General features: G+C 37.6%; 1 protein-coding gene across 1 annotated transcript in view; it reads right to left on the minus strand.

Annotated features, from left to right (window-relative positions):
* dock2-like (dedicator of cytokinesis protein 2) overlaps positions 1–26,211 on the minus strand; it is an 86,484-nt gene that overhangs the window by 15,674 nt on the left and 44,599 nt on the right. Inside the window, exons 22-24 of the mRNA XM_073820184.1 lie at positions 20,221–20,329; positions 18,499–18,569; positions 17,685–17,791 (exon numbers count right to left, since the gene is read on the minus strand). Of these exons, the coding sequence (XP_073676285.1) occupies positions 17,685–17,791; positions 18,499–18,569; positions 20,221–20,329 (287 nt within the window). The remainder of the gene's footprint in view (positions 1–17,684; positions 17,792–18,498; positions 18,570–20,220; positions 20,330–26,211) is intronic.

Below are 26,211 nucleotides of genomic sequence, written 5' to 3' on the forward strand. Positions count from 1 at the left end.
AGTCAGACATTCAGATAAAGTTCTGAGTCAGAGGAGAGATGAGTTTATGAAACTTTTATTAAAAACTAATCTTTATCTCTGGCTTTAATGCATGGCGATTCTCTTTACAGAGTGTCTGTATGTATCAAACGAATATGGGATCCAGGAGCGCTGCTCTGGGATCAGATACTGCTTGTGTGTTTGTTCTGATCTCAGAGAATCAAACTGCTCTCAGATCAGCCGACGACTCTTTAAAGCAGCTGTGATTTAAAGATCTCATTGAGTTAAAAGAATGCAGCAGATGAGAGTTTCTGGGTAATTCGCTCGTTATTTCTTTCTTTAAACGATTCAATAATTCCCGTCTGTCAGGTTTCCGAGTGTGACAGCGGAATAATTTGAGCTAACTGCTCTCATATTATTATTCATGAATATAATTCCACATCAAGTGGAAATTAAATGTGTCAAATGCAGATTCACGTTCAGTGTGTGGGTGTGGGTGTGTATTTTCCGTTCCAAGGACTAAAGTTGCACATCATTTAATTTCAGTTTATCTACTTAAAGGGATAGTTTACCCAAAAATCTGAATTTGGTGTTAACTCATCCTCAGTCTATCCAAGATGTTTTGTTCTGTGATCCGTAGGGCCCTATTTTAACTATCTAAGCACATGGTCTGAATTCACTTTTGCTAGTTTAAAGATGAAAAAACAGTTGTGGTCCCAAAGGGTTGTACCAATTATTTTAATGAGGCATCAGGCATTTGTTATAATGCATAATGTACATTAGCTCTATTGTTTATAATGCATTATGTATTTTAACAGTGTTGTTCAATAAAACCATATGATTACTTGCTTTTGACATTTTATTTGAACTAATTATTATTGCATTATTGCTATCATATATGTGACCCTGGATCACAAAACCAGTCATAAGTGTAAATTTGTCGAAATTGAGATTCTTGCGTCATCTGAAAGCTAAGTAAATAAGCTTTCCATTGATATATTGTTTGTTAAAATAGGACAATATTTGTCTGAGATACAACTATTTGAAAACCTGGAATCTGAGGGTGCAAAAAAATCTAAATATTGAGAAAATTGCCTTAAAAGTTGTCCAAATGAAGTTCTTAGCAATGCATATTAATAATCAAAAATCAAGTTTTTATATATTTATGGCAGAAAATTTACAAAATATCTTCATGGAACATGATCTTTACTTAATTGTCAGGATTCTTGTGTAGTCTGTCATGCTTTCCCAGTGTTTTTCCCCCTCTGTTTCTAGTTCAGATGGTTTAGTCCTTGTCTCCCCCTTTTTATAATTTTGACCCATATAATGTATTTTTGATTATTGCTACAAATATACCCATGCTACTTAAGACTGGTTTTGTGGTCCAGGGTCACATAAGTATTTTAAGTCATTTAAATAGCTATTGTTCACTTAAATCTATTTTTATTGCTACAAAAAAATGTATTGTAATTATCCGATTACTCGATTAATCGGCAGAATAATTGACAGATTACTCGATTACCAAAATAATCGATAGTAAAAGCCCTAGTGTCAATATCTGGGAGTAAGAGAAGTGCAGACATATGAATAAATTTAATGACACGAAAGAGATTTTAATTCGGTCTGGTTTTCTGAGCGCACACAGAAAGTGCGTCCCACACAGCACACGAGTACTCTTTCGCATCGCATGAACAAAGAAATACACACAAAATGATGACAAATTGTCCATTTTGACGAGTATTCATATAAACACAGTCGATAACAGCACTGTGACTGCTTACATCAAAAAGTGTATTGATGATGTGACAGTCACCAAGACCATCACCACACGTGCAAATCAGAAGCCGTGGATGACAGCAGAGGTTCGTGGGCTGCTAAAGACCAGAGATGAAGCATTCAGATCAGGAGATAAAGCAGCCATCAAAACAGCAAGAGCCAATCTGTCCAGTGGCATCAAGAAGGCGAAACAGTCATATTCTCAAAAAATTAATAATCACTTCACGAACAGCAACGACACACGAAGCCTGTGGCAAGCCATCCAGACCATCACTGACTACAAGCCCCTGCCACAGGCCTGTGATGATGACACATCCCTCCCAGATGCACTCAACCAATTCTACTCACGGTTTGAAATGCAGAATGACACACCTGCACAAAAACTGCCCATACCTCAAAATGACCAGGTACTCTGTCTCCAGTCGACGTAAAGAAGACCCTATCTAGGATTAACCCACGCAAGGCTGCGGGTCCTGACAACATACCTGGTCGTGTACTAAAAGACTGTGCTGCACAGCTGACGGATGTCCTAACGGATATGTTCAACGCCTCACTGAGCCAAGCAGTCGTCCCCACCTGTCTTAAATCCACAACAGTCATACCGGTACCAAAGAAATCACCTGTGTCCTGTCTAAATGACTACCGTCCCATAGCACTTACTCCAATCATGATGAAGTGCTTTGAGAGGTTAGTCATGCATAACATCAAAACCAGCCTCCCCAACACACTCGACCCACTCCAGTTTGCATACCGTCCAAACCGCTCTACGGACGATACAATTTCCTCCACTCTACATCTGGCTCTTACCCACCTAGAAAATAAAGACTCCTATGTTAGAATGTTGTTCATCAACTTCAGCTCAGCATTCAAAACCATAATCCCACAACAGCTCATAAATAAACTAAACCTGCTGGGCCTTAACACCTCCCTCTGCAACTGGATCCTGGACTTTTTAACTGGTAGACCTCAGACAGTGCATGTCGGCCACAATACCTCGAGCACTACCACACTGAGCACAGGTGCCCCACAAGGCTGTGTGCTCAGCCCACTGCTCTTCACGCTCCTGACACATGACTGCACTGCCAAGTTCAGCTCCAACCACATCATCAAGTTCGCTGATGACACAACGGTGGTAGGTCTCATCAGCAAAAATGATGAAACGCACTACAGAGAGGAGGTGGCTGGCTGAATGGTGTGGCACTATCAACCTGTCCCTGAATGTGGAAAAGACAAAGGAGGTTGTGATGGACTTCAGGAGAAACTCCGTTAACCACCCCCCTCTGACCATCGACAGCTCAACTGTGGAGAGAGTCAGCAGCACTAAATTCCTGGGGGTGCACATCACAGAGGATCTCACCTGGTCCACCAACACCATGTCACTATCCAAGAGGGCACAACAGCGTCTACACTTTCTGCGCCGACTGAAAAGGGCAAGCCTCCCTCTACCCATTGTGGCGGGAGGAGCAAACAACAGACACAGTGGGTGTGGCGTCAGGCCTCGGAGAGGCTTTTATTAAACAGAAAATGAAAGAAAAGTGTCCAAAAGGGGAAAGAAAAGTGTCCAAATAAACGGGGGATCTGGTGTCCTCGAGTGCTGGGGTTTCGTGAAGAATGGGTAGTGTTCGATAGGGAAGGGTCCAGGTAAGAGGCGGAGTCCGGCGGCCGCACGCGCTCCCCGCGTGGGACCGGGGTGCTAGGGGCGGCGGCATCTCTTGCGGCTTCGTCCCTCTCGAGCTGTCCGGTGCTTCCAGCGGGGAATCTACGGCCCGGCATCCTGGCCTGTCGGCCGTCTCTGGTGCGGTCTTCAGCCGGACCGTGGGTCCGGCGGTTTGTCCTCCTGGCGGCGCGGGATTCCCTCTTCACCCCTTCCTGGACCCGCGAGGACACCAGCGTGCATGCACGGGGGAGAGACCGGTCTCCTGAGGAGAGGCGCGCTCGGGATTTAAACAGCGGCAGTGATGAGGCTTCATTTCATTCAGGTGCCCTCATCACACGCCGCCAGCCCGAGACGATTTCTCGCCCCTCCTCTCCCCTACACACCCACTCCCGTCGGGAGCCTGGAGAAGGGCGGCGAATAAGGGACGGGGTGGTGATGATAATTAGGGGGGAGGCAGCCGACTCGTCACACCATCCTCACCACATTCTACAGGGGAACCATTGAGAGCGTACTGGCCAGCTGCATCACTGTTTGGTATGGAAACTGCAGTGCTGCTGACCGCAAGACCCTCCAGCGGACGGTGAACACAGCTGCAAAGATCATCGGTGCCCCTCTCCCCTCCATTCTGGACATTTTTCTTGCACGATGCTCCAGTAAAACCACCAGTATCGTGAAAGATCCCACCCATCCTTCCCACAGTCTCTTCCAGCTCTTGCCATCAGGAAGGCGGTACCGGAGCATTAGAGCCCGCTCTATCAGACTACTCAATAGCTTTTTCCCCCAGGCTGTGAGAGCCCTCAATTCAAATCACCTCACCCCCCTCTGAACCTTATCCACAACCCTACCGACTGAACCCCCCCCCCCCCCCCCCCCCCCCTTCAAAAACATTAGTGCAATTTTTGAGGGTGCTACACACAGGTGAGTGGGCTGAAAAAAAAAACACCTGTAGAAAGCACACTCTAAATGCACCAGACACTTTAATACAAACACTACATGTTCCAAAACACTGTGAAAATATATGCACCAGGCACTTTCTTACAAACACTCCATGTTATAAGGAATCAACAAGACAACACAAATGTTTACTTGTAAATACACCACCAGTCATATTGCACTACTTGCTCTTCAACCCAAATACCTCTTTTGCACAATATCTTGCACAAATATTGTATAGTATTATGTAAAGTACTTGTATAGTCTTGTCTTAGGTTACGTGTATAGTTAATTATTTATAGTTTATGTATAGTTAGATTCCAGCTTCAGTAAGCTATAAATAGGTTTAAAAATTGCTCTTCTAGTATTGTATGTTTATATTTGTTTATTTATTTAGCACCGTGGTCCTGCGAGACACAACATTTCATTCCACTGTATGTCCACACATGTAGCGGAATGACAATAAAGCTCGACTTGACTTGACTTGAAATATATCTGCTTGAAAGAATGAAGAATATGGTAAACAAGTTGTTATAAGAATGCATAATTAGCCTATATTACCATTGGTATTTCATTGAAAATGAAAAGTTCTTGTTTCCTCATGAGAAATTGTTTAATTTTAATATATATCATAGCATAAATCTGTGGATATCATGCTAAAACCTTAATATCAAATCTATATGAGTTTGGACATTTTTGAAAAATGCTTAATAAATGCATTACATTATAACCGAACCCATTAGGTTTTAGCCAACTAGATCTACTGTGGATTTAGTCGACTAAAATATTATATTTAGTCAGCTAAAACTAGAACAATTCAGATGGCTCTTTTTTTTTTCGGACAGTTCGATTTTAAAGGAATTGGTTTAATTCACTAGTCTTTTTATGTAATCATGTAATAATGTAATGCATACTTAATTACACTGTTAACCCTCTGGTGCTCTTCGTTTAGCAGTCACACGTGTGCTCTTCGCGGTCAGAAGTGACCGGACACCTGTAACGCATCCTGTAATTTTTTCAGTAAAACCATTCCAATTCATTTTTGTTTAATAATATTTTTTCTTTTTTCTTTTGAATTTTGAGAGGGTTTTGTGGTAATAATGAATATTTATGCTGTAATTAATATCCATTTTTTGCCATTGAGAATAATAAAAAAATTTATTTTAATTTTTTTTAAAAAAAATTTTTAATGAATGCAGTATTTCAGGTTGAAATAGAGACTCAGCCATTCAACACTAATTTTTGAAGGCAGATTAGCGCCATCTGTTGGTAAAAAACGAGAAAAACATCTGTAATGGCAGGTGTAACTTGATGCCTGTATAGTAAGCTACAAAGCAGCTTGTGAATTGCCTAGTTGTTTTTAGACAATTGATTCAGTATTTTTATTAGGTGGAATAGTTGAACATACATTTAAACAATCTCAAAGACTATTTATTATCCAGTTTGGGATAGTTTTTTGTTATAAATATGATTTGAAGTGTTAATTTTTTGTATATGCAAGAGAGTGCGTGTCTTTTGCACTCTGGATATGTAATTTTTTTATACATATATTTTTATTTTATTTTACATCTTCTCAATTTGCTGTGTTTCAGTTCATTTGTGCATGTGTGTGTGGATGTGTGAGAAAGAGACAGAAAAATTCTGTACATTTTTGTATTTTTGTCGATTTCCCATTCATTTCCTGATGTCGGTCATTTTTGACCAAAGAGCACAAGTTTTTTGTTTTTTTTTGTAATCGTGCCCTCATTTTTTATGTGTGTCCATAAAAGTCACTTAATTTGGTAGCGTTCTCATGAAGCTGTGATTTTTAAAAAAAATTCAAAACCGAAAATGTTTTGGTCAAAAGTGACCGAATAGAGGTGAGTATATTAGTGTGTTTGTGTGTGTGTGTGTGTGTGTGTGTGTGCGTGTCTGTCTGTGAATGGGTGTGTTTTAGAGTGTCACCCCTTCACTGCTGTGTACTTTTTTCAGCATTGTGGAGGATTTGTAGATTGTACACACAAAAATTCTCTGAATATTTGTATTTTTGTCAATTTCCCATTCATTTCCAATGGTCGGTCATTTTAGACCGAAGAGCACAAGTTTTTATTTTATTATTAGTTTTTTTAATCCTGCCCTAATTTTTTATGTGTGTTCACATTCCAAATGCCATAAAAGTCAATGAATTTGGTACTGTTCTGATGAAGCTGTGATTTTTTGAAAAATTCTAAACCGAAAATGTTTTGGTCAAAAGTGACCGAATAGAGGTGTGTATATTAATGTGTGTGTGTGTGTGTGTGTGTGTGTGCGTGTGTGTGTGTGAATGGGTGTGTTTATGAATGGGTGTGTTTTAGAGTGTCACCCCTTCACTGCTGTGTACTTTTTTTCAGCATTGTGGAGGATTTGTAGATTGTACACACAAAAATTCTCTGAATATTTGTATTTTTGTCTTTTTCCCATTCATTTCCTATGGTCGGTCATTTTAGACCGAAGAGCACAAGTGTGACTATTTTTTTTACGACCACTTAGCCTGCTTGAATCATGCCCTCAATTTTTTTTTTGTGTTGACATTCCAAATGGCATAAAAGTCACCGAGTTTCATGTCATTCCGATTAAGCAGTGATTTTTAAAAATTCAAAACAGAAAATTTTTCGGTCAGAAGTGACCGAAGAGCACCAGAGGGTTAAAGCACCCAATAATGATGTAAAACATAGATGTTTCAAATGTCTAAAGCATACAATGTGAATAAACTAGTCTTCATCGGCTCACCTTTTCATATAATTAATGAGAAACCATGAAAACATTAATTTTGCCCCTTCGTTCAAATGCTCGGTTCATGCATGTGCATATCACTGGCTCATCAGTCTTCAGTCTGAGTCGAAACCATTTCCTCAGTTCAGTGACTGCTAGAGGAATTGGAGCACTGAATGAGTTGCTAAAAACCAGCATGACAGGATCCTATATGCTAGTGTTTTGGCTCATTTCAAGTTTCAAGCGTCTAAAAGTGAGTTTTGATTGAGTAACTTGTAGACCTGTTTTAGACAGTTCAGTCCGATTTGGTTCAAAAGACTGATTTGTTCGCAAACCAGACATCACTCTAAAAAGTTTGCCTGAGACTATGAATTACAGGTAATAATGTTCAGTTTCTTTGAACAGTGATCGTAACACTTCATGAGATCTGAATATATCATCAGGAGATATGGGTATTAATTTTGTGTTTACTGATATGCTTGTTTTGACTCTCAAAGTGCCGGTAGCCGCTGACTTGTATTGTATGAATCACCAATTACCACCCTTTTCCCTTAAAATTGTCTTTACTGTTCTACTGGGGAGAAAAAAAATCACCTACAGTGCCCTCCACTAATATTGGCACCCTTGGTAAATATGTGAAAATAAATCTGCATAATTTATCCTTTTGATCTTTCATTAAAAAAATACAGAATCTCTCTAGATTCTCCAGAATCTCTCTCTTCCCAGCTTCATGTTGGTGCTTCTTCTCTTCAGTTTCTATAGAGGGCTCAGGTCAGGAAACTGGGAAGGCCATGGTAGAAGCTTCATTCTGTGCTCAGTGACACAATTTTGTGTTGATTTTGATGTTTGTTTTGGAACATTGTCCTGCTGGAAGATGCAGCCATGGCCCATTATAAGATTTCCAACAGAGGCAGTCAGGTTTTGATTTTTTGTCTGCTGGTATTTGATAGAATCCATGAAGCCATGTATCTAAACAAGATGTCCAGGACCTCCGGCAGAAAAACAGGTCCACAACATTAAAGACCCAGCAGTATTTTTAACCGTGGACATGGGGTACTTTTTTATCCCTGTCTGCACCAAAACCATCTGGAGTGTTAGCTGCCAAAAAGCTCATTTTTTGCTTCATCTGACCATAGAAGCCAGTCCTGTTTGAAGTTCCAATCATGTCTGACAAGTGAATATGCTGGAGTTTGTTTTTGGATGAGCCAGGAAGATTTTTCTTGAAACCCTCTGGAACAACATGTGGTGATGTAGGGGCTGTTTGATCATTTTATTTTTATCTTAATTATTGCCCTGATGGTGGGAATGGGGATTTTCAATGCTTTAGCTCTTTTCTTACAGCCACTTTCTATTTTGTGAAGCTCAACAAACTTGTTCTGCACATCAGAACTACATTCTTTGGTTTTACTTCTTGTGGTGGATGATTAAGGGAATTTGGCCCTTGTGTTCCTCATATTTATTATCATGTGGAACAGAAAGTCATGGCTGGACAATTTTATCGTCATAGCCACCCTGGTGTGCTAAAAAAAATGTAATATTAATGGGAATATTCTTCAGAGATATTTTACTTAGACAAATTTCTAGGGGTGCCAATAATTGTGGCAAATGTGAATTAGAGAAAAACATTTATTTCATAATGAGATTTCCCCCCAGTTTCCATTGTTTTACTTCAATAAAAGGTTAGAATTTTGTGATTTTTTTTTTTTATGAAATATCTAAAGGATAAACTATGCAGATTTATTTTCACAGTCAGATTTGCTCATATTTACCAAGGGTGCCAATATTAGTGGAGAGCACTGTATAATTTACATGTGAGTAAATTAAGAAGGTCAAGGTCATTTTTATTTATATAGCACCTTAAAATATCATTAATGTTGACCAAGGTGCACAATAAAACAGTAAATGCTGACAGTCATACAGAAATACAGAGTTTAAAATTTTAAATCAAACAACTTGAACCATAAAGCTGAATAAGAATCAAGACAAAGAATTTAATCACTAAGACTAACGTATCTAAATTATGAATAGGCCTGAAAAAAGAGATACGTTTTCAAAGGTGATTTAAATGCAGAAGAGGATAATCTAACAGATTGAGGAAGTACATTTCACAGTTTTGGGGCTAATACAGAAAAGGCTCTGTCACCTTTAGATTTTAAGCGGGACAATGGGACACTTAATAGTTTGTCAGAGGATGATCTAAGATCTCTCTGGGGGGAATAATGGACATATAAGGTCTGAGATGTAAGCTGGCGCCAGACCATGCAAGGCTTTAAATACAAAAGTTAAAACCTTGTAATCAATTTTAAATTTAACTAGCCTATGTAAATGTGCTAAAATGTGCTTTTTCTTTCCCATTAAGAAGTGAGCTGCAGCATTTTGAACCAGCTGCAAGCATGAAAGGGAAAACCGGTTGACCCCAGCATATAAAGCATTGCAATAATAAAGCCTTGCTGAAATAACGGCATGAATAACTGCCTATAAATCACTAAAAGAAAAAAATATTTACATTTCTGTAAACCCCTAAACTGGAAAAAACATTCTCTGACAAAAGAGTTTCTTTTCTTGGCAAATTTTAACTAACCCAAGTTATTTAAATGAGTCCAGATACAGTGCCTTGCGAAAGTTCTTTTTGTTGTTTTTGTTGTTGTTGTTTATTTACATTTTGTTATGTTGCTGCCATATGTTAACTGCTTTAAATTAATTCTTCCCCACACCAATCTACACTCCATACACCATAATGGCAATGCCAAAAAAGTTTTAACATTTTTGCAAATTTATTAAAAATAAAAAATGCAAATTATTCCATTGCATAAGTATTCATACCCTTATCTGGGACAGTTAAAATTTGCTCTGAAGGAATCATATTGCTTGTAGATGTTACTACACTTTGAGTAGAGTTAACCTGTGGCAAAGTCATTTGAATGGTCATGATTTGGAAAGGCACACGCATCTTAATAAAAGGTATAACAGCTAAAAATGCATATCAGAGCGAAAGTCAAGCCCAGAGGTAAAAAAAACTGCCTGTAGAGCTCTGAGACAGGATTGCATGGGGAAGAGTTCAGAAAAAAATCTTCTGCAGTGAAGGTTCACAGAAGCATGTAGTCTCTGTTACCATTAATGGAAGAAGTTTGAAACAACCTTGACTCTTCCTATAACTGGCCTCCACTTAGCAATTGATGGAGAAGGGCCTTGGTTAGAGTGGTGACCAAGAAGCTGATGGTCAGCTCCATAATAATATGCAGAGGTAGGAAAAACCTACTGAAGAACAACTATCACTGCAATACTCCTCCAATATGGGCTTTATGGTGGTGTGGCAAGACTCAATCCTCTCTTTAGCAAAGATGCATGAAAACACATTCTGTATTTGCAAAAAAGCATGTAAAGGACCCTTAGACTGTGAGAAACAAGATTCTCTGGTCTGATGAACCTCAATTCCAATCATCGTATTTGAAGGAAACCAGACACTGCTCATTACCTTAAGAGTACCATCTCAACAATAAAGTGTGATGGTAGCAGCCTCATGCTATGGGGATGTTTTTCAGAGTTAGGTACTGAGGGACTTGTCAGAGTAGAAGAAAATCTCAATGCACCAACAGGAGAATGAGCCAAAGCACACAGCAAGATTGGTTTATAGACAAATGTCCTTGAGTGGCCAAAAGCCAAAGCCTGGGCCTGAACCCAATCAAATATTTCTGGAGAAACCTGAAAATGTGAGTCTACCCTTATCCAACCTGACAGAGCTTGAGAGGTGAAGAGGTGAAGAGAAGAATGGCAGATAATTGCCAAATGCTGATAAGCAAAGCTTGTTGCATCATACCCCAAAAGACTTGAGGCTGTAAAGGTGCTTCAGCTAAGTACCGAGTTAAGGGTATGAATACTTATGCAATCTACTTATTTTAATTATTTTTAAATAGATTTACGAAGTTGTGACAATTCTGCTTTTGCTTTGTCATTATGGTGTAGAGAGTGTAGATTGATTTGGGGTTTTTTTTGAAGCAGTTTAATATAAGGCAGCAACATAAAGCATGAAAAAGATTAAGGTGTATGAATACTTTCGCAAGGCACTGTATTTGCTTCCAGTGGTCCTAAACTAGAGGCCAGGCTATCTAACAGATGGTGGGTGCCAAATAGAATGACTTCTGTCTTGTTTTCATTTAACAGAAGACAATTATAACAAATAATTGATGTCATTTACACAAGCTAGCAAGTCAGGTTTTACAGGAATGTACAATTGGGTATCATCTGCATCAATGTGATATGAAACCTTGTGAGATTCAAAAATGCAATGAAGAGGGAGCATGTATGAGGCCCAAAATGGAAATAAAATCAGGCCCAAAATGGAGCCCTGTGGCACCCCTACCTGTAACAAAACCAGGCGATGAATGAAACTGACCTATCTCTACAAAGAAGCTCCTCTTAGTATAAACACCAAATATTGATTTGTGGAAAAAAAATGGGATGAGCCTTCAATCTACTGTATATATCTGTCAATCTGGCAACCTGTATGATGAGCTTTATACTTGGATTTTGTTTGATTGAAAAAGTTGATTTAGAAACCACTAAAAACTTTCATGCTTGAGTTCATGAGTTCATTTCAGTCCAGAATTAAGTGTCAAAGGTGACAGTAAATTTGATCATTCTTGCTCTGTAATCGCACTAAACACTGCAGTGAGAGTTTTGAAGGTTTCTGATATCCAAGACGTTTTAACCTTCATCCAAAATCTTTTTCGTCTTCTGCTTCTGATCTATAATGCATCCAGGGTCAATGATGAACACTCACCAAAAGCTGAATGCAAGTTTAAACGGCACTGGAAGACTGAATTAAACTGGTCAGTTACTGCTCCATTGGCTTTTATTAAGAAATAATTCATGGCTAAAATTGAACTCCATTGATTTAATTTTTTCCCCTCCATGTGGCAACAAATGTGGAATACTGCTCACCTTAAACCTGCATTATTATGAAGAATAAAATCATGACGGATCTGCAGATTTCTAAAAATATATATTTACATATGTAATTACACATAAAACTTATGTGTTAAATATGAAACTAAAGCTAAAAAAAATGAAATGAATGAAATTTAAAAATATTTTAAAATGTATAAAAAGATGACATAAACATTTAACAAACTCCTTAAAATGTAAACTAAAGTTTATATTTACCTTAATTCATTTAGCAGATGATTTTATCCAAAGCAATTTACAAATGGAAAGAAATACAACAAGCATCTTGAATATTAAAATGAACTGAAACTGAAATAAAGATGAATTAAAGCTATAAAAGTAAACTTTGGACACTGGCTGAATCTGAACTAAACAAAGCAATAGAAATACACTACCATTAAGAGTTTAAGGTTGGATTTTTTAATGTTTAAATATATATATATATATATATATATATATATATATATATATATATATATATAAAAAAAAATTTAATCGTCCTGACCCAGAACTTTTGCATACTTTAAAACCATTACATTAATAGACTGTTAATCTTCCATACTATTAGTATAGACACTACAAATGGAAATTCAGCCAGCAGCATCTGCTCGCTGCCACCTGTCACTGTTCCCATCATGCTTTGTTTCTCCTCCAGGTGAGGGCCGGACATACTAGATGAGGCTAATGCAGTAGAGGTAATTGTACAGCGTATAAATGTCTCACTCCTCTCGCACTCATTTCAGAGTGACATTTCACAAAATGGGGCCTCGTTTTCCAGCGGCCATCCAGATAAATTTCAATTAAAATGCCTGTCAGGACGGCTTACGGGGAACACGGTAATTCAAAAATAAATAAAATGACACATGAATATATGAATAACTAAACAGCTGGCCACATCGAGTGGGACAAAAGCGGAATCCTCGCATTGTGATGTCAACCAGCCCTGAACCAATCGCTAGAGGCGAAGGAGCAGTGCTCATGAATATTTATGAGCTAACGCACTGGACGCATATGGAGCGGACAGCTTGTGATTGTGCTCAATAAAATGCATGAATTTCATTCTGAAACCTGATGTCTCATGCAAACTAAGAGGATGTCGAATGCAACTGGAATCGGGAAATGATAATTTGCGGTGAAATCTGTAGAGCGGATCTGATTTTGTGGCAAGCTGAGCAGAGACAGGCACTAATAAATGGATCAATACCCTCCAGTTCGGGTGTTTAAAATGCTCTGAATTTCACTTCACACCACACTTGCTAGTATATAAACTCTCAGGCCTGGCGAGTTAACTCTCCACAGCCAAAAACATCTGTCTGTCTATTACAACAATGTGTAATAAGATCAACAATTAATAAAGTAGCGCAGATAATACACACTTCACCAAATATGTGTCCATCATTAGTGGTCAACTGTCGACTGAACAAGCGACGCTGATATCAATAACTAGAGAGCAGGGCGGACAGTGAGTAATATGATGATAACAGCCTGCCACAATTTAATTATAGTGAACAATATGTACATAACGTGCTGAGTTATGTTTTTTATGCCATGTTTACTACTATACACTATAAAAAGTGAACAAGTGCAGTTGTTGCTTTAAGGAGGTATTTCTATCTGATTCTATCTATAAGTTCTTGTTTTGTTGTTGTAATCTACTTCAATCATGGTTAGTTTACATAAAGCATAAAAGGGAATGCTGTTTGAACTTAAACACATTACACTGACCCAAAATCCAACTTCTAAATATAGCTGCAAAATCAGACAAACTGCCTAGGAGGAGTTCGAAAAAGTAAAAGTAAAATGGCGGACAGAAAGTTTAGGCAATGATGGCATAATTGGTATCTATGTTGCTGGCATGACTCAAGAAATATTTTGAGACCCATTCATTATTCATTACAATAGGCTAATGCAAGCAAAAGTTATTAGCATTTTTGGAAATTTCATTATTAATGTTTAATGTATGGTGTATTACATCTGACCAATAGGTGGTGCTGTTACCAATTGATGTGACGTGGTCAGTGTGAGGGGACAATGGCACATAAAAAGTTTGGTGTAAATATGTCAAAGCTTTGTAGAGATACAGCCTCAAATGCAGTTTGGCATATGTCCAGCAAATTCGTTGATGCGTTAAACGAAAACCGTTTTGCATATCGACACAAAATCTATAACTTTTTGGCAGCAGGGTCTGAAGATGATCTGAGTCAAATTTGGTGAAAATCGGACGAATGTTCCAGGAGGAGTTTGAAAAAGTAGATTTTGATCATTAATCAAAATTGCAGACAGGAAGTCCAGTTATTGATACCATAATTAGTATTAATGTTCTTGCATGATCCAAGGAATATATTGAAATCAATTTCATTACAACAGGCCAATATAATTAAATGTTATTAGCATTTTTTGAAATTGCTTTATAACTTTTGGCCACAAAGTGGCGCTGCCCCCAAAATTGTTACGTACTTTTTCAGGGCATGGTGCCGAAGAAACACAGAATTTTGTAACGATACGCCAATGCATTCGTAAAATATAGCATTTTATGACAAAATTCAAGATGGCCGACACCCAAAATGGCTGACATGGGAAAATTGGGTATGGTTCGACTCTGCATGGTGCAGCGAATCTAAAGAGACCAGTTTTGTGATGGCCAAACCATCCAGAAGTTATAATCAAAAATTGCTTTTATTTTATTCAATATTTTTCATATCTCCTGATCACTAGGTGGCAGAGAACGGTTTGACTAATTAACTTGAATTCCATAACTTTTTGCCAGCATGGCCTAAAGATGATCTGAGCCAACTTTGGTGAGAATAAGACAAGCCGTCCAGGACAAGTTCAAAAAAGTAGGTTTTTGTCCTCTATCAGTGTGCCAAATTTCACAACTTTCCTGCAAGCGGTTCTATGGGCTACCATAGACTCAAGAGCGGAAGAAACAGAAGAAGAAGAACGCCAACGGATATGGTGCTTGGCCCCTAATAAAGCTCGGAATGAACACATGCAAACCATACACACCTCCTTCTTTGCTGATGAGCAACTTTTGCTTCAATGAACTATTGTGATTTAGAATTATTATACACTTTATGTTGCAGCCAAGTGAAATTCCAATTTGCAGCGCTACTCTTCAGCATGATGGTAACCACAACATTCAATAACAAAAACTCCTAAATGTCCAACATAACTGAACATTAAACATTAACATAAACTACCAACATCTTTCCCTTTCCTGAAAAGCTAATTAAAAAAAACACTTAATCCCTAAATTTACTCTCTGGCAGATCCACTGCCCAGGGCTGCGTTTCACAAAAGCATCGTAAGCTAAAACCATATGCGCTCTACGATCAACTTAGCTCAAGATGCTTTTTTTCTGAGCATCTAAGCAAAAGGACTGCAATATTGATACCAGTCTTTTGTAGTGTTTTTTTATGCATTGTGCTTAATGATGAATAATGCAGCTGACCCAACTAAACTGATTTCTTTTGAATAAACTAAATTAAGTTGTGTGTGAAAATGTTTATAATTAAATTAAGGGTAAACAATTATTTTTTGAATATACATCAAGATGGAAAATGACTCTTACCATATAAAAAGACTGCATCGAACTTAAGTAATTTTGCCACAGTGGAGAAATCAGTAACCAGCTATTATAAATGCTACCACATGAAGTACATTTTCTGAGTTGAACTGACTAAACATTTTTTGAGTGATATAATGAGGACAACTGAGGGACTCATATGCAACTATTACAAAAGGTTCAAACGCTGGGAAACATATATGTTTCTTCTGCTTCTGAAGGGCAGTACTAAATGTAAAAAATGCTATATTTAGGCAAAATAAAAAAGAATGTACATATCCTCATTCCATTCAAAAGTTTACACCCCTAGTTCTTAATGCATAGTTTTTCCTTCTGGAGCATCAGTGAGCATTTGAACCTTCTGTAATAGTTGCATATGAGTCTCTCAGTTGTCCTCAGTGTGAAAAGATTGATCTCAAAATCATACAGTCATTGTTGGAAAGGATTCAAATAGACAAAAAAGCTAAAAACCAAAGAATTTGTGGAACCTGGAGGATTTTTCTGAAGTACAGCAGGCAGTTTAACAGTTCAGGACAAACAAGAGACTCTAAAAATAATTCAGGTAACAACACAGTATTAAGAATCAAGGGTATGTAAACTTTTGAACTGGGTGATTTTTATAAATTCAACTATTATTTTCTCTTGTGCACTAAACATCTTTTATGATAAAATATCTTATTTAGGTCAGTACTAAACAAAAATAACATGCATTTTGTATGATCCATCTTATTTTGGTATATATATATTGTTTATATAGTTTTTATATAAATGTCTATAGAGTTTTATACAGTTCCTATGTAGTTTGAGTTATTTTAGGACTAATGAAAATAAGTAAAATAATAGTTTATATTATTCAGTTAATTTTTGCTTCATTTTAAGTAACAATCATGTTTTGCTTTATGGTTTTGCTGGTAACCAAGGAACCAATTCTTACTATTTACCAGTTGCTTATTAACATATTACTAGCATATTGGCTGTTTATTAGCACTTAAAAAGAGCATATCAATACAATATTTTGCATGATCATATTATAAATTCCCAAACTTTACCCTATACCTACACTTAACAACTACCTTACTAACTATAACTAAGCCGCAAATTAAGAGTTTATTGAGGCAAAAATCACAGTTAACAGACAAATTAAAGTGTGACTGTTTCACTTTCATAATTCTCATTTTAGTTCGAGCAGTTTTGTCATGGGGTTGTATCATTATAATTTTTTACCCATTATTTTTAGTACATCAACTTAAACTAAATTAAACGTAAAATAGACGAACAACGAACAATACATTTATTACACTATTTATTAATCTTTGTTAATCTTAGTTCACAGTGCATTAGCCAATGTTAACAAAAACTTTTTACCATGTTTTTTATATATAGTTTTCCTTCTAGTTTTAGTTATAATAGCTATAATATCCCTGATCATGCACTGACAGTAGGTTAACACTTTAGGTAAAATGAGGCTGGATGATGAATCTGTCTATCATTACCCATCATCAAACACTCACACTCAACACAATCCATCACCACTCTTATGAGCAAAACCATCAGACTCTTTAGTAAAACACACACATGCAAACACATTCATCACTCGTCTGCATCTCATCGAAGTTAAAGAGCACACACACACACACACACACACGCACACACATACACACACACACGCACACACACGCACACACGCACACACACATACACACCATTCATCACTTTATAGCATTTAGTTAACAGGCCGTTTGGCAGGAGCAGGCCAGAGGCTATCATATAAACCCAGAGAGAGAGAAAGAGCAGAGGAAAAGATACAGTGTAAAATAACAAATCAAAGATGCATTGAAATGCATGCTGGGAATTCACAAATCCTTACAATGTTTTGGCAATATAGCTCAGTTTAAAAATCTTTGTTCAGATAATTGTGTTTGACTAGTTAGGGCAATACTTGAGGGAATGGTCTAGGTTTTAAATGTAGTTTCAATAATTCACATCTCTGAGTGTTTATGACTCAAAATGTTGCTTTTTTAAGTGTAGCTTCAGGTGTAAATAGAGAAAAAGCTCCAGAATTTTAATGACATCTCACTCCTTTATGATTGTGTGTTTTACCTTGTCTTTGGAAGAGTTTACTGCCCACTATCTCAGTCATAGACGCCACTTTCTGTTTCTGTAGTTTATCCGGAGGAATACAGGTGTAGAAATCATACAACAGCTTACTGCAAACAGACAGATAATTCATGTTGACATGAAAATGTAAAAGAGCTTTAATTCAATTGGCCATCAGTTTGTGATATTTTGTAAATTTGTGTTGCACAACAGAAAGTGTCAATACACTGTATTTCTGTAGTAGATATTTATACATAATCCTAAATAAAAGATAAAAATAGCAGAAATGAATCCATAAATAAATGCTGAGGCTGCTGCGGGCAGAGAAAGTGACCTGTGTTTTATTGATCGAGTCTGAACTCCGCCGGGGCCTGAGAAACTACTGTATCATATCGACCCTCTCTGAGGCACTGGAATCGCCTGTGTTTTGTGTGCCATGATGAATTGGACGCCACTTGAAGCTAAACACACACACTCCGAGCTCTAACTAGATAAAAACACTCAAATTAAACTATCCATATGAGAGAAACTCGCTCCGCGGTTTCTCGAACTCATTTAAACTCTAGTCGAGACATCAGACAGCTGCCTCAGTTAAGTGCATGAGCGGCTAAACTAGTTAAAGTCACATTATGGTAATAATAACATTAGCGTTTGAGTAGATCAGGTAAATGTAGGAGGACAAGTGCATTAAAGACCATCAGCTTCAGAGTGAAGGGGAGTCTGTTTATTTGTGGTGATTGATTTCTGACGTCACAAACTTGTCATTAAAGTGTCATCAGCGTGTGTTTTAGAGATTTTAGGCTGTCATGAGACTCACCTGAGGAGTTTAGCATCGAACACGGTCTCCACATCTTGCAGGACTGTGGGCAAGTACTTCAGAGCGGCCACCTAAACACACAAACATTTATATCAAATTTTATATGTTTAAAAAATATACTAATACCAATAAAACAAATTTCAATTGTCCCAGGGTGTGAATACTTATGCAAAGCTGTTAAAAACCTGTTTTTTGCTGTCATTACAGTGTAAGGAGTGTAGATTGATGTGAAAAGTAATTTAAAGCAGTTTAACATTGGCAGCAACATAACAAAATGTGAAAAAATGAATGGGTGTGAATACTTTTGCAAGGCACTGTATATAAAAATCAATTGCGTACAATTTTTCTGTGTAAATCTATGTACAGTACATACGCACACACATACATGAATAATAAATAATATAAAGGTATATTTAATTACAAATTAATTATATATAATAATTTCTAAATCTAAAACAATAAAAAGCTATATTTTTTATATAAAATAATGTGATTTTTTTTTATTATTTCTATGCTATTAAAGGGTTAGTTCAGCTAAAAATGAAAATTAGCCCATGATATATTCACCTTCCAGGCATCCTAGGTGTACATGATTTCCGTCTTTCAGACGAATCCAATCGGAGTTATATTAAAAAATATCCTGGCACTTTCAAACTTTATAATGGCACAGACGGGTATTTCTCTTCATCAGTCCAAAACAAGTCCAATAAAGTGCATCCATTCATAATAAAAAGTGCCTCACATGGCTCCAGGGGATAAATAAAGGCCTCCTATAGTGAATCAATGTGTTTTTGTAGGAAAAATAGCCATATTTAAAACGTAATATTCACTTTAATCTAGTTTGCACCAACTGGTCGTACCCAGACGTCAGCATTGTGCATTTGCTGATGAGTCTTGTGAAAACCAACGTTTACAGAAGCAAAGGAAGCAAGGTTTCCTTACTTTAGCAAAGGAAAACCTCTTGGTTTATATCGAAATGATTTTGGATGTTGGAGTTGCGCATGTGCCAATAAGTCTTGTGAAAACTTTTTTTTTTTTTTTTTTTACAGGAGCAAAGGAAGCAAATTTTCCTTACTTTAGCAAAGGAAAACCAGTCTCCTCCTGGTTTATAATATCGAAATTCTCCAACATTTTCCTTTACAAATCCTCGTTTTGAACTTCTGATTCGTGACTCTCTCCATGGTGCGTTCACATTTATCACTTCTACGCAACGCCGTTGTATTACGCTATCCGCCTGGAGCTGCTTCCGGGTATGATAAATTGGCACAAGCTAGATTAAAGTGATTCTTACGTTTTAAATATGGATATTTTTTCTTACAAAAACAAATCAATTCACTACAGAAGGCCTTTATTCACCCCCAGGAGCCATGTGAGGCACTTTTTATTATGGATGGATACACTTTATTGGACTTGTTTTGGACTGATGAAGAGAAACACCCACCTATGCTATTCTAAAGCTTGGAAGTGGCAGGATAATTTTTTACATTACTCTGACTGGATTTGTCTGAAAGAAGGAAGTCATATACACATAGGATGCCTGAAGGGTAAGTAAATCATAGGCTAATTCGTGACACTTTGTACTGACAGCTATATAGCTACATACTGTATATACACAGCTATATATACATATTTAGCTGTGTATAGTTACAGATATATATTTTATAAACTGAATTAAATGAATAAAGAATCATGTGTATTGTAGTACAGCACAAGTATTCATACCTGCTGCAGTAGTGTAGTGGTGTAGTCACTTTTCATCAGGTTATTAATCGACTCAAATAAACTCTTGAGAGATTCTTCAAACTCAGCTTGTTCCTTTCCTTCGTACAGTCTGATGAGAGAGAAAGAACACTTGTGAGTAGTGTAATGCATTTCACATATCCATCATCACACATTCACTCACCTAACGTACACTATTACACCTCTTTTCCACCAAAATTACAGATCCATTTCACGAAAGACGCGTGACTCACAATAAAAGAGCTGAAAGATGACAGATTGAAAAATAACCTAAAACATCATGCTTGCGATTGCATTTTTACGTCACATTCGCTTTTGTTCATACTATCAGGTAGGTGTAGGTGTGGTGCAGATGGTACGTTATTATAGCGCCACTTAACAGACATTTTAAGTCAGAAATGCAGTGACTCCTATAAAATCAACGTCACATAAAACAAACCAGATGTACGCTCATGTGTTCTGAAAAAACAACAACACTTTTTTAGCACCACTCAGTGGACATTATATCGAATATCTCACAAAACGTATTTCACGTCTTGTGAAAAAATTCCCACAGGTATGTTTTTGTCATGAGATCAGGTTGATTTTAGTAAAAGATTTAGTAATTTTGTTGTGTGTGTTTAGTAATTTTTAACAGTTTGTGTGTTTTTTTTATATACCAATTTAGTTTTAGTTATTTTAGTCAAGTTAAACTAAATGCAAATGAAAAATGTTTCTTTGGCAACGAAAATAAGTTAAAGGATTTCTTTTTAAAAATGGCATTCAAAATGGTTTAATTAATGTTGTGCAGCACCACACAAAGGAGAAAATTTGCATTAGCTTGTCAAAAAAATTTAAGCGTCACTCACACATGATAATGCATGAAGAATCATGTCAGAAAATGCTTTAAATGTATGCATTAATAACCATTCATACCATTTCTGATATGATGCGTAAAGTAGGGGTCATCTCATGGCAAAGAACTCTCTAAGGATTTGAGAATTAGAATTGTTGTTCTCCACAAAGATGGCCAAGGCTATTAGAGGTTCAGTAACACCCTGAAACCGAGTTACACTACAGTGGTCAGGGTCATACAGAGGTTTTCCGAGATGAGTTCCAGTCAGAACAGGCCTTGCAAGGGTCCATCAATGAAGTTGAGCACTCGTTCTGTGGGTCAGGTGCAGAACCTGGCTTCAAAAAACAGATACATGGGTGCTGCCAGCATTGCTTTAAAGGTTGCAGAAGTAGAAGGTCAGCTTGTCAGTGCTCAGACCATATGTCACACACTGCAACAAGGCAAGGAAGCCTCATCTGAAGCTGGCTCACAAGAAAGCCCACAAACAGTTTGCTGAAGACAACCTGTCCAAGAGCATGAATGACTGAAACCGTCTTGTGGTCTGATGAAACTATAAGATAAACTTGTTTGGCTCAGAGGTGTTCAGCATGAGGAGTACCAAGAAAATTGTGCCTTGCCTACAGTCAAGCATGGTCTGGGGCTGCATGAGTGCTGCTGGTACTGGGGAGCTGCAGTTCATTGACAGAAACATGGATTCCATTATGTATTGTACATTCTGAAGCAGAACATGATGCCTTCCCTCCAGAAACTAGGCTGAACGGCAGTTTTCCAACATGATAATGACCCCAGAACACACCACCAAGATGACAACTGCCTTGCTGAGGAAGCTGAAGGTGAAGGTGATGGGGTGGCCAAGTATGTCTCCAGACCTGAACCCTATTAAGCACCTGTGGGGCATCCTCAAGCGTAAGGTGGAGAGGCACCATCCAGCAGCTCCGTGAGGAGTGGAAGAGGATCCCAGCAACAACCTGTGCAGCTCTGGTCAATTCCATGCCCAGGATGATTAAGGCAGTGCCAGATAGCAATAGTGCTAACACAATATATTGACTCTTTGGACAAGTTCACTTAGGGTGTACTCACTTTTGTTGCCAGCCATTTTGACAATTATGGCTATACATTGAGTAATTTTCAGGGGACAGTAAATCTATGCTGCTATACAAGCTGCACATTGACTACTCTAAAATATATCCAAGTTTCATTTCTATAGTATTGTCCCTTGAGAAAATATACTAAAATGGTTGCTGAAATGTGAGGGGTGTACTTACTTTTGTGAGATACTGTATACGTCACATTCATAATGCAAAATGTCACATCCATAATGGTGGATTGGCCCTCAAACACTTATTTTTTAGCCGTTAGTTCATTTTAATGTTAATTTTGTGTCAAATTACAATATTTTTTATGCCATCACATGCCATTTGTCCCCAGTTTTTGCAAAGGCAACACAAAAGTCACTACACCCTACGGCCATTAAATGTATGAACGGCTCATGACATGCAAGAGAGATTTAACTGCTTGAGGCTTTATTGCGATGCATCTGGTCAGGACAATAAAGACCATAAGGAGTCTAGTTAATTTGTTGGTCACTTATGACATTGTTTGACTCGTAAGTCAGTGAGAAAGCTTTCAGGTGAAAGACGCCGAGGACTGCGTTAGTGACTTTGGCTGAAACAGTCCAAAGACTCACTGTTTTCTCCCGTCTCTATCCATCAGGTCAGTTGTGTCTCACTTTCAGGTTTATCTCTTTGTCTGTCTGTCAGGAGTAACTCGGCACAGATGTTATAGTCAGTAGGGTTTCTGAGGGTGGGGATTATGCTGTAACACACGACAGTATTTACTGTGGTACCGCTGAAGAACAGACGTGATTACTGAAGCATTGTTCCTCTAATCCACATGAGAGCCACAGTTAATACGCCACCTCTGACCTCACACAATAACACACACTACAATACACACACACACACTCACAAAACAAAGATGCATATATATACTGACATCAATACAAATAGATGTACATTTCCTAGAATTTCCTAAACCTACCCAAAAACACAAGTGCATGCAAACCGACACACTTCAAACAACAAAATCACTTCAAAATCTGATTGGCTGTGCAATGCTGGTTAGGTTGCAGTGTTATTTTAGATCACTTGGAGATCACAAGCTGCTTTGTATATTTGATTAAATTAACAACACATTTGCATATACATTAAATTTAAAGGGTAATAAACATCAAAAATGAAAACTGAAACGGAATTAATAGTAATAGTAATAAAATAGTAATAGTAATAAAAAAAAACTAATAAAAATGGCACCAGTCAAAAGTTTTTGAACAGGAAGGATGGGAACGAGATGCCCACGCCTCCAGACTTGCAAATCCCTGCCTAGTGTGGAAGGGCAAAACTAGGGCAGAAGAACAGAGGAGCCCGGAGCGGCTCGAAGATCCAGGTCATAAAACCTGACAAAGGTGAAGGGCGTGGACCACCCAGCAGCGTTGCAGATGTCCTGCATAGAGACACCTGCCGAAAGGGACTTGGAGGCCGCCACACCTCTAGTTGAGTGAGCCTTGATCCCCAAAGGTTAGGGCAGGTCAGAGGACTCATATGCAGTTGAAATAGCATCAACAATCCATCTGCTGAGGGACAGTTTAGAGGAAGGAAGGCCCCTCTTAGGGGGACCATAGCAGACGAACAACTGGTCCGCTTTATGCCACAGGGCAGCTTTAATGGAGACAGCACACTATTCTTGGCATTTAGTCTCAACCCTAACGCTCTCATGTGGGCGAGAACGACATCTCGATGCCGAACCGTCAACTGCTCTGAGCTAAAGTCAACCAATCGTCAATGTAGTTTAGTAAGCGAATGCCCTGGAGTCGCAGCGGAGCCAGAGCTGCATCCACACACTTTGTGAACGTACGGGGTGAAGGTCCTAGGCCGAAAAGAAGAACCCGATACTGGTACATTTCGCCCCTGAAAGCGAACCGTAGGAACTTCCTGTGTTGTGGAAGGAGGGAGACGTGGAAGTACGCGGCCTTCCGATCTATCGTGACAAACCAGTCCTCAGACCTGATCTGTGACACGACCTGTTTGACAGTGAGCATCTTGAACTTCAGCCGCCTGACTGAGCGGTTCAATGGACACAGATCTAAAATGGGACATAGGCCCCATCCTACTTTGGAACAATGAAGTACCGGCTGTTTAACCCGCACTCCCTGTCATGAGGAGGGACCACCTCGATGGCCTTCCTCAGAAGTGAAACTACTGCCCTCAACGGTCCTGAGGTGGGTCAAATAAATGTAGATCAAATAAATGTAGGCTTGGTGAGCACAAGAGACTTTATAAAAAAAAACATTAAAAATCTTACTGTTCAAAAACTTTTGACTGGTAGTGTATATAAATATTAATAAAATATAAATAGTATTGTTTTAGCTATGAGAACAGATTGCTTTGTATATTGAATTTAACACATTTGCACTTTCACTAAAATTAACTGAAAATAAATAACAATAAAACTGAACTTAAACTAACAATGAAGAAAAAAATACAAATAGAAATTGAAATAAATAAATAAACAAAATTAAAATGGAAAATATACGTTTAATATAAAGCATATAAATATTTTAATATTTTAAAAAAAGGTTTTGAGAACACAAACCTGCTTTGATGTAACGGCCAGTAGTTATTTGAAAAAATAATAAATAAAAATGACATTAATCAAATTTAAAAAAGGCTTTCAATAACGCTGCATAAACAACATTTAGGTTTGTTTGGCAAAAAAAATATAACAGGCATTCACTCACGATAATGCATGAAGAAAATCACAGAAAGGGCATTTGATTTTATGCATTAATAATCATTCATATCTTTCCTGATATGATGCATAATACCAAACACACACACACAGTATATATGATGCATATATGCTGACACTGAGATGTGTAAAACCTCAACAAAATAGCTAAAATTTCAGTTCTGAACACAAATGCTCAACAAGACGGTATTATATATTCATAAAACACACAAGCTAGACAACTGCCGTAAGGGTTCTGATGCTGCCTAAGGCTAAACACACACTTACGCACACACACACACACACACAGTGTGTTAATCCTAATGTAGGTATGAATTGAGAGGCATTACAGCATAAGAACAACCACTCAAAAAGATAAAACACACAAAGAACACAGAAAACGTGTAAAACGATGAAAAACCTCTAAGAAACCAGCAAACACACACAACAAAATCCAGTTTACAATACGGACAATTCTGGTTCTGGAAGTTGATTGATCAACACAACATTCCACCAGTGTTAAACACATAATTAACTAACTATTAACCTAGACACCAACTATTAAACCTAAAGCCTTAAGCCTAAATTAGACATTTAATCTTATTTACTTATATATTTTATATTTAATCATGCAAATTTTTGATTTTTTTATTATGGAATTTTTAGTTTTGTATCAACTCACAAACCCCCATATGAATCAATTTGATTCCGAAAATGTTTTTAATGAACATTTTAATTCTTAGAAAAGAGCTAATGTAATAAATCTAGCTGATTTAACTTTTCATCAAGCGTTAATAAAATCATTAAAGTAGAGGCGCAGAAAATACATTATTATCTATGCTTTAGAACTAGAACGATTGTTTTGAAGCATCTGATTTTAAGGACAGAAAAGCTCTTCAAATTGATGGTAAATAATGAATATTTCATAAACAATTTGAGGTAATTTTCCAATCCATTTCTCCTTTTTAGCTATTTAATATATAGAATTTATTAAATTTGTAGAGCATGCAGCAAACCCAGGCATTTTCACACCCACATGGGAATATAACGTCTGTGGTTTAATCTGGATGCATCAGAGAGTTATTTTAAAAGCGCAGAGCAATGACGCTTTCCATCAAACTCCATTATCAGAGCGAAGCGCCTCCTGCCGGGACTGAATCCAGAGCAAAAACACTCCTGCTGAGAGCCTTCGGACTAATAAACACTGAAAAATGATCCGGCCGTGATGGGCCTGCATTTCTAGAGATGTTAGTATGCATCAGCATGCTGCAGTAAACAGACTTGTTAATATGAGCGAGCGAGAGTGAGTGAAAGAAAGAGGTTAAAGCCTTTGGCTTAGAAGTTTAATGCCA

The sequence above is a fragment of the Garra rufa genome, chromosome 16 (genome assembly GCF_049309525.1).
Source record: "Garra rufa chromosome 16, GarRuf1.0, whole genome shotgun sequence".
Taxonomy (NCBI): Eukaryota; Metazoa; Chordata; class Actinopteri; order Cypriniformes; family Cyprinidae; genus Garra; species Garra rufa.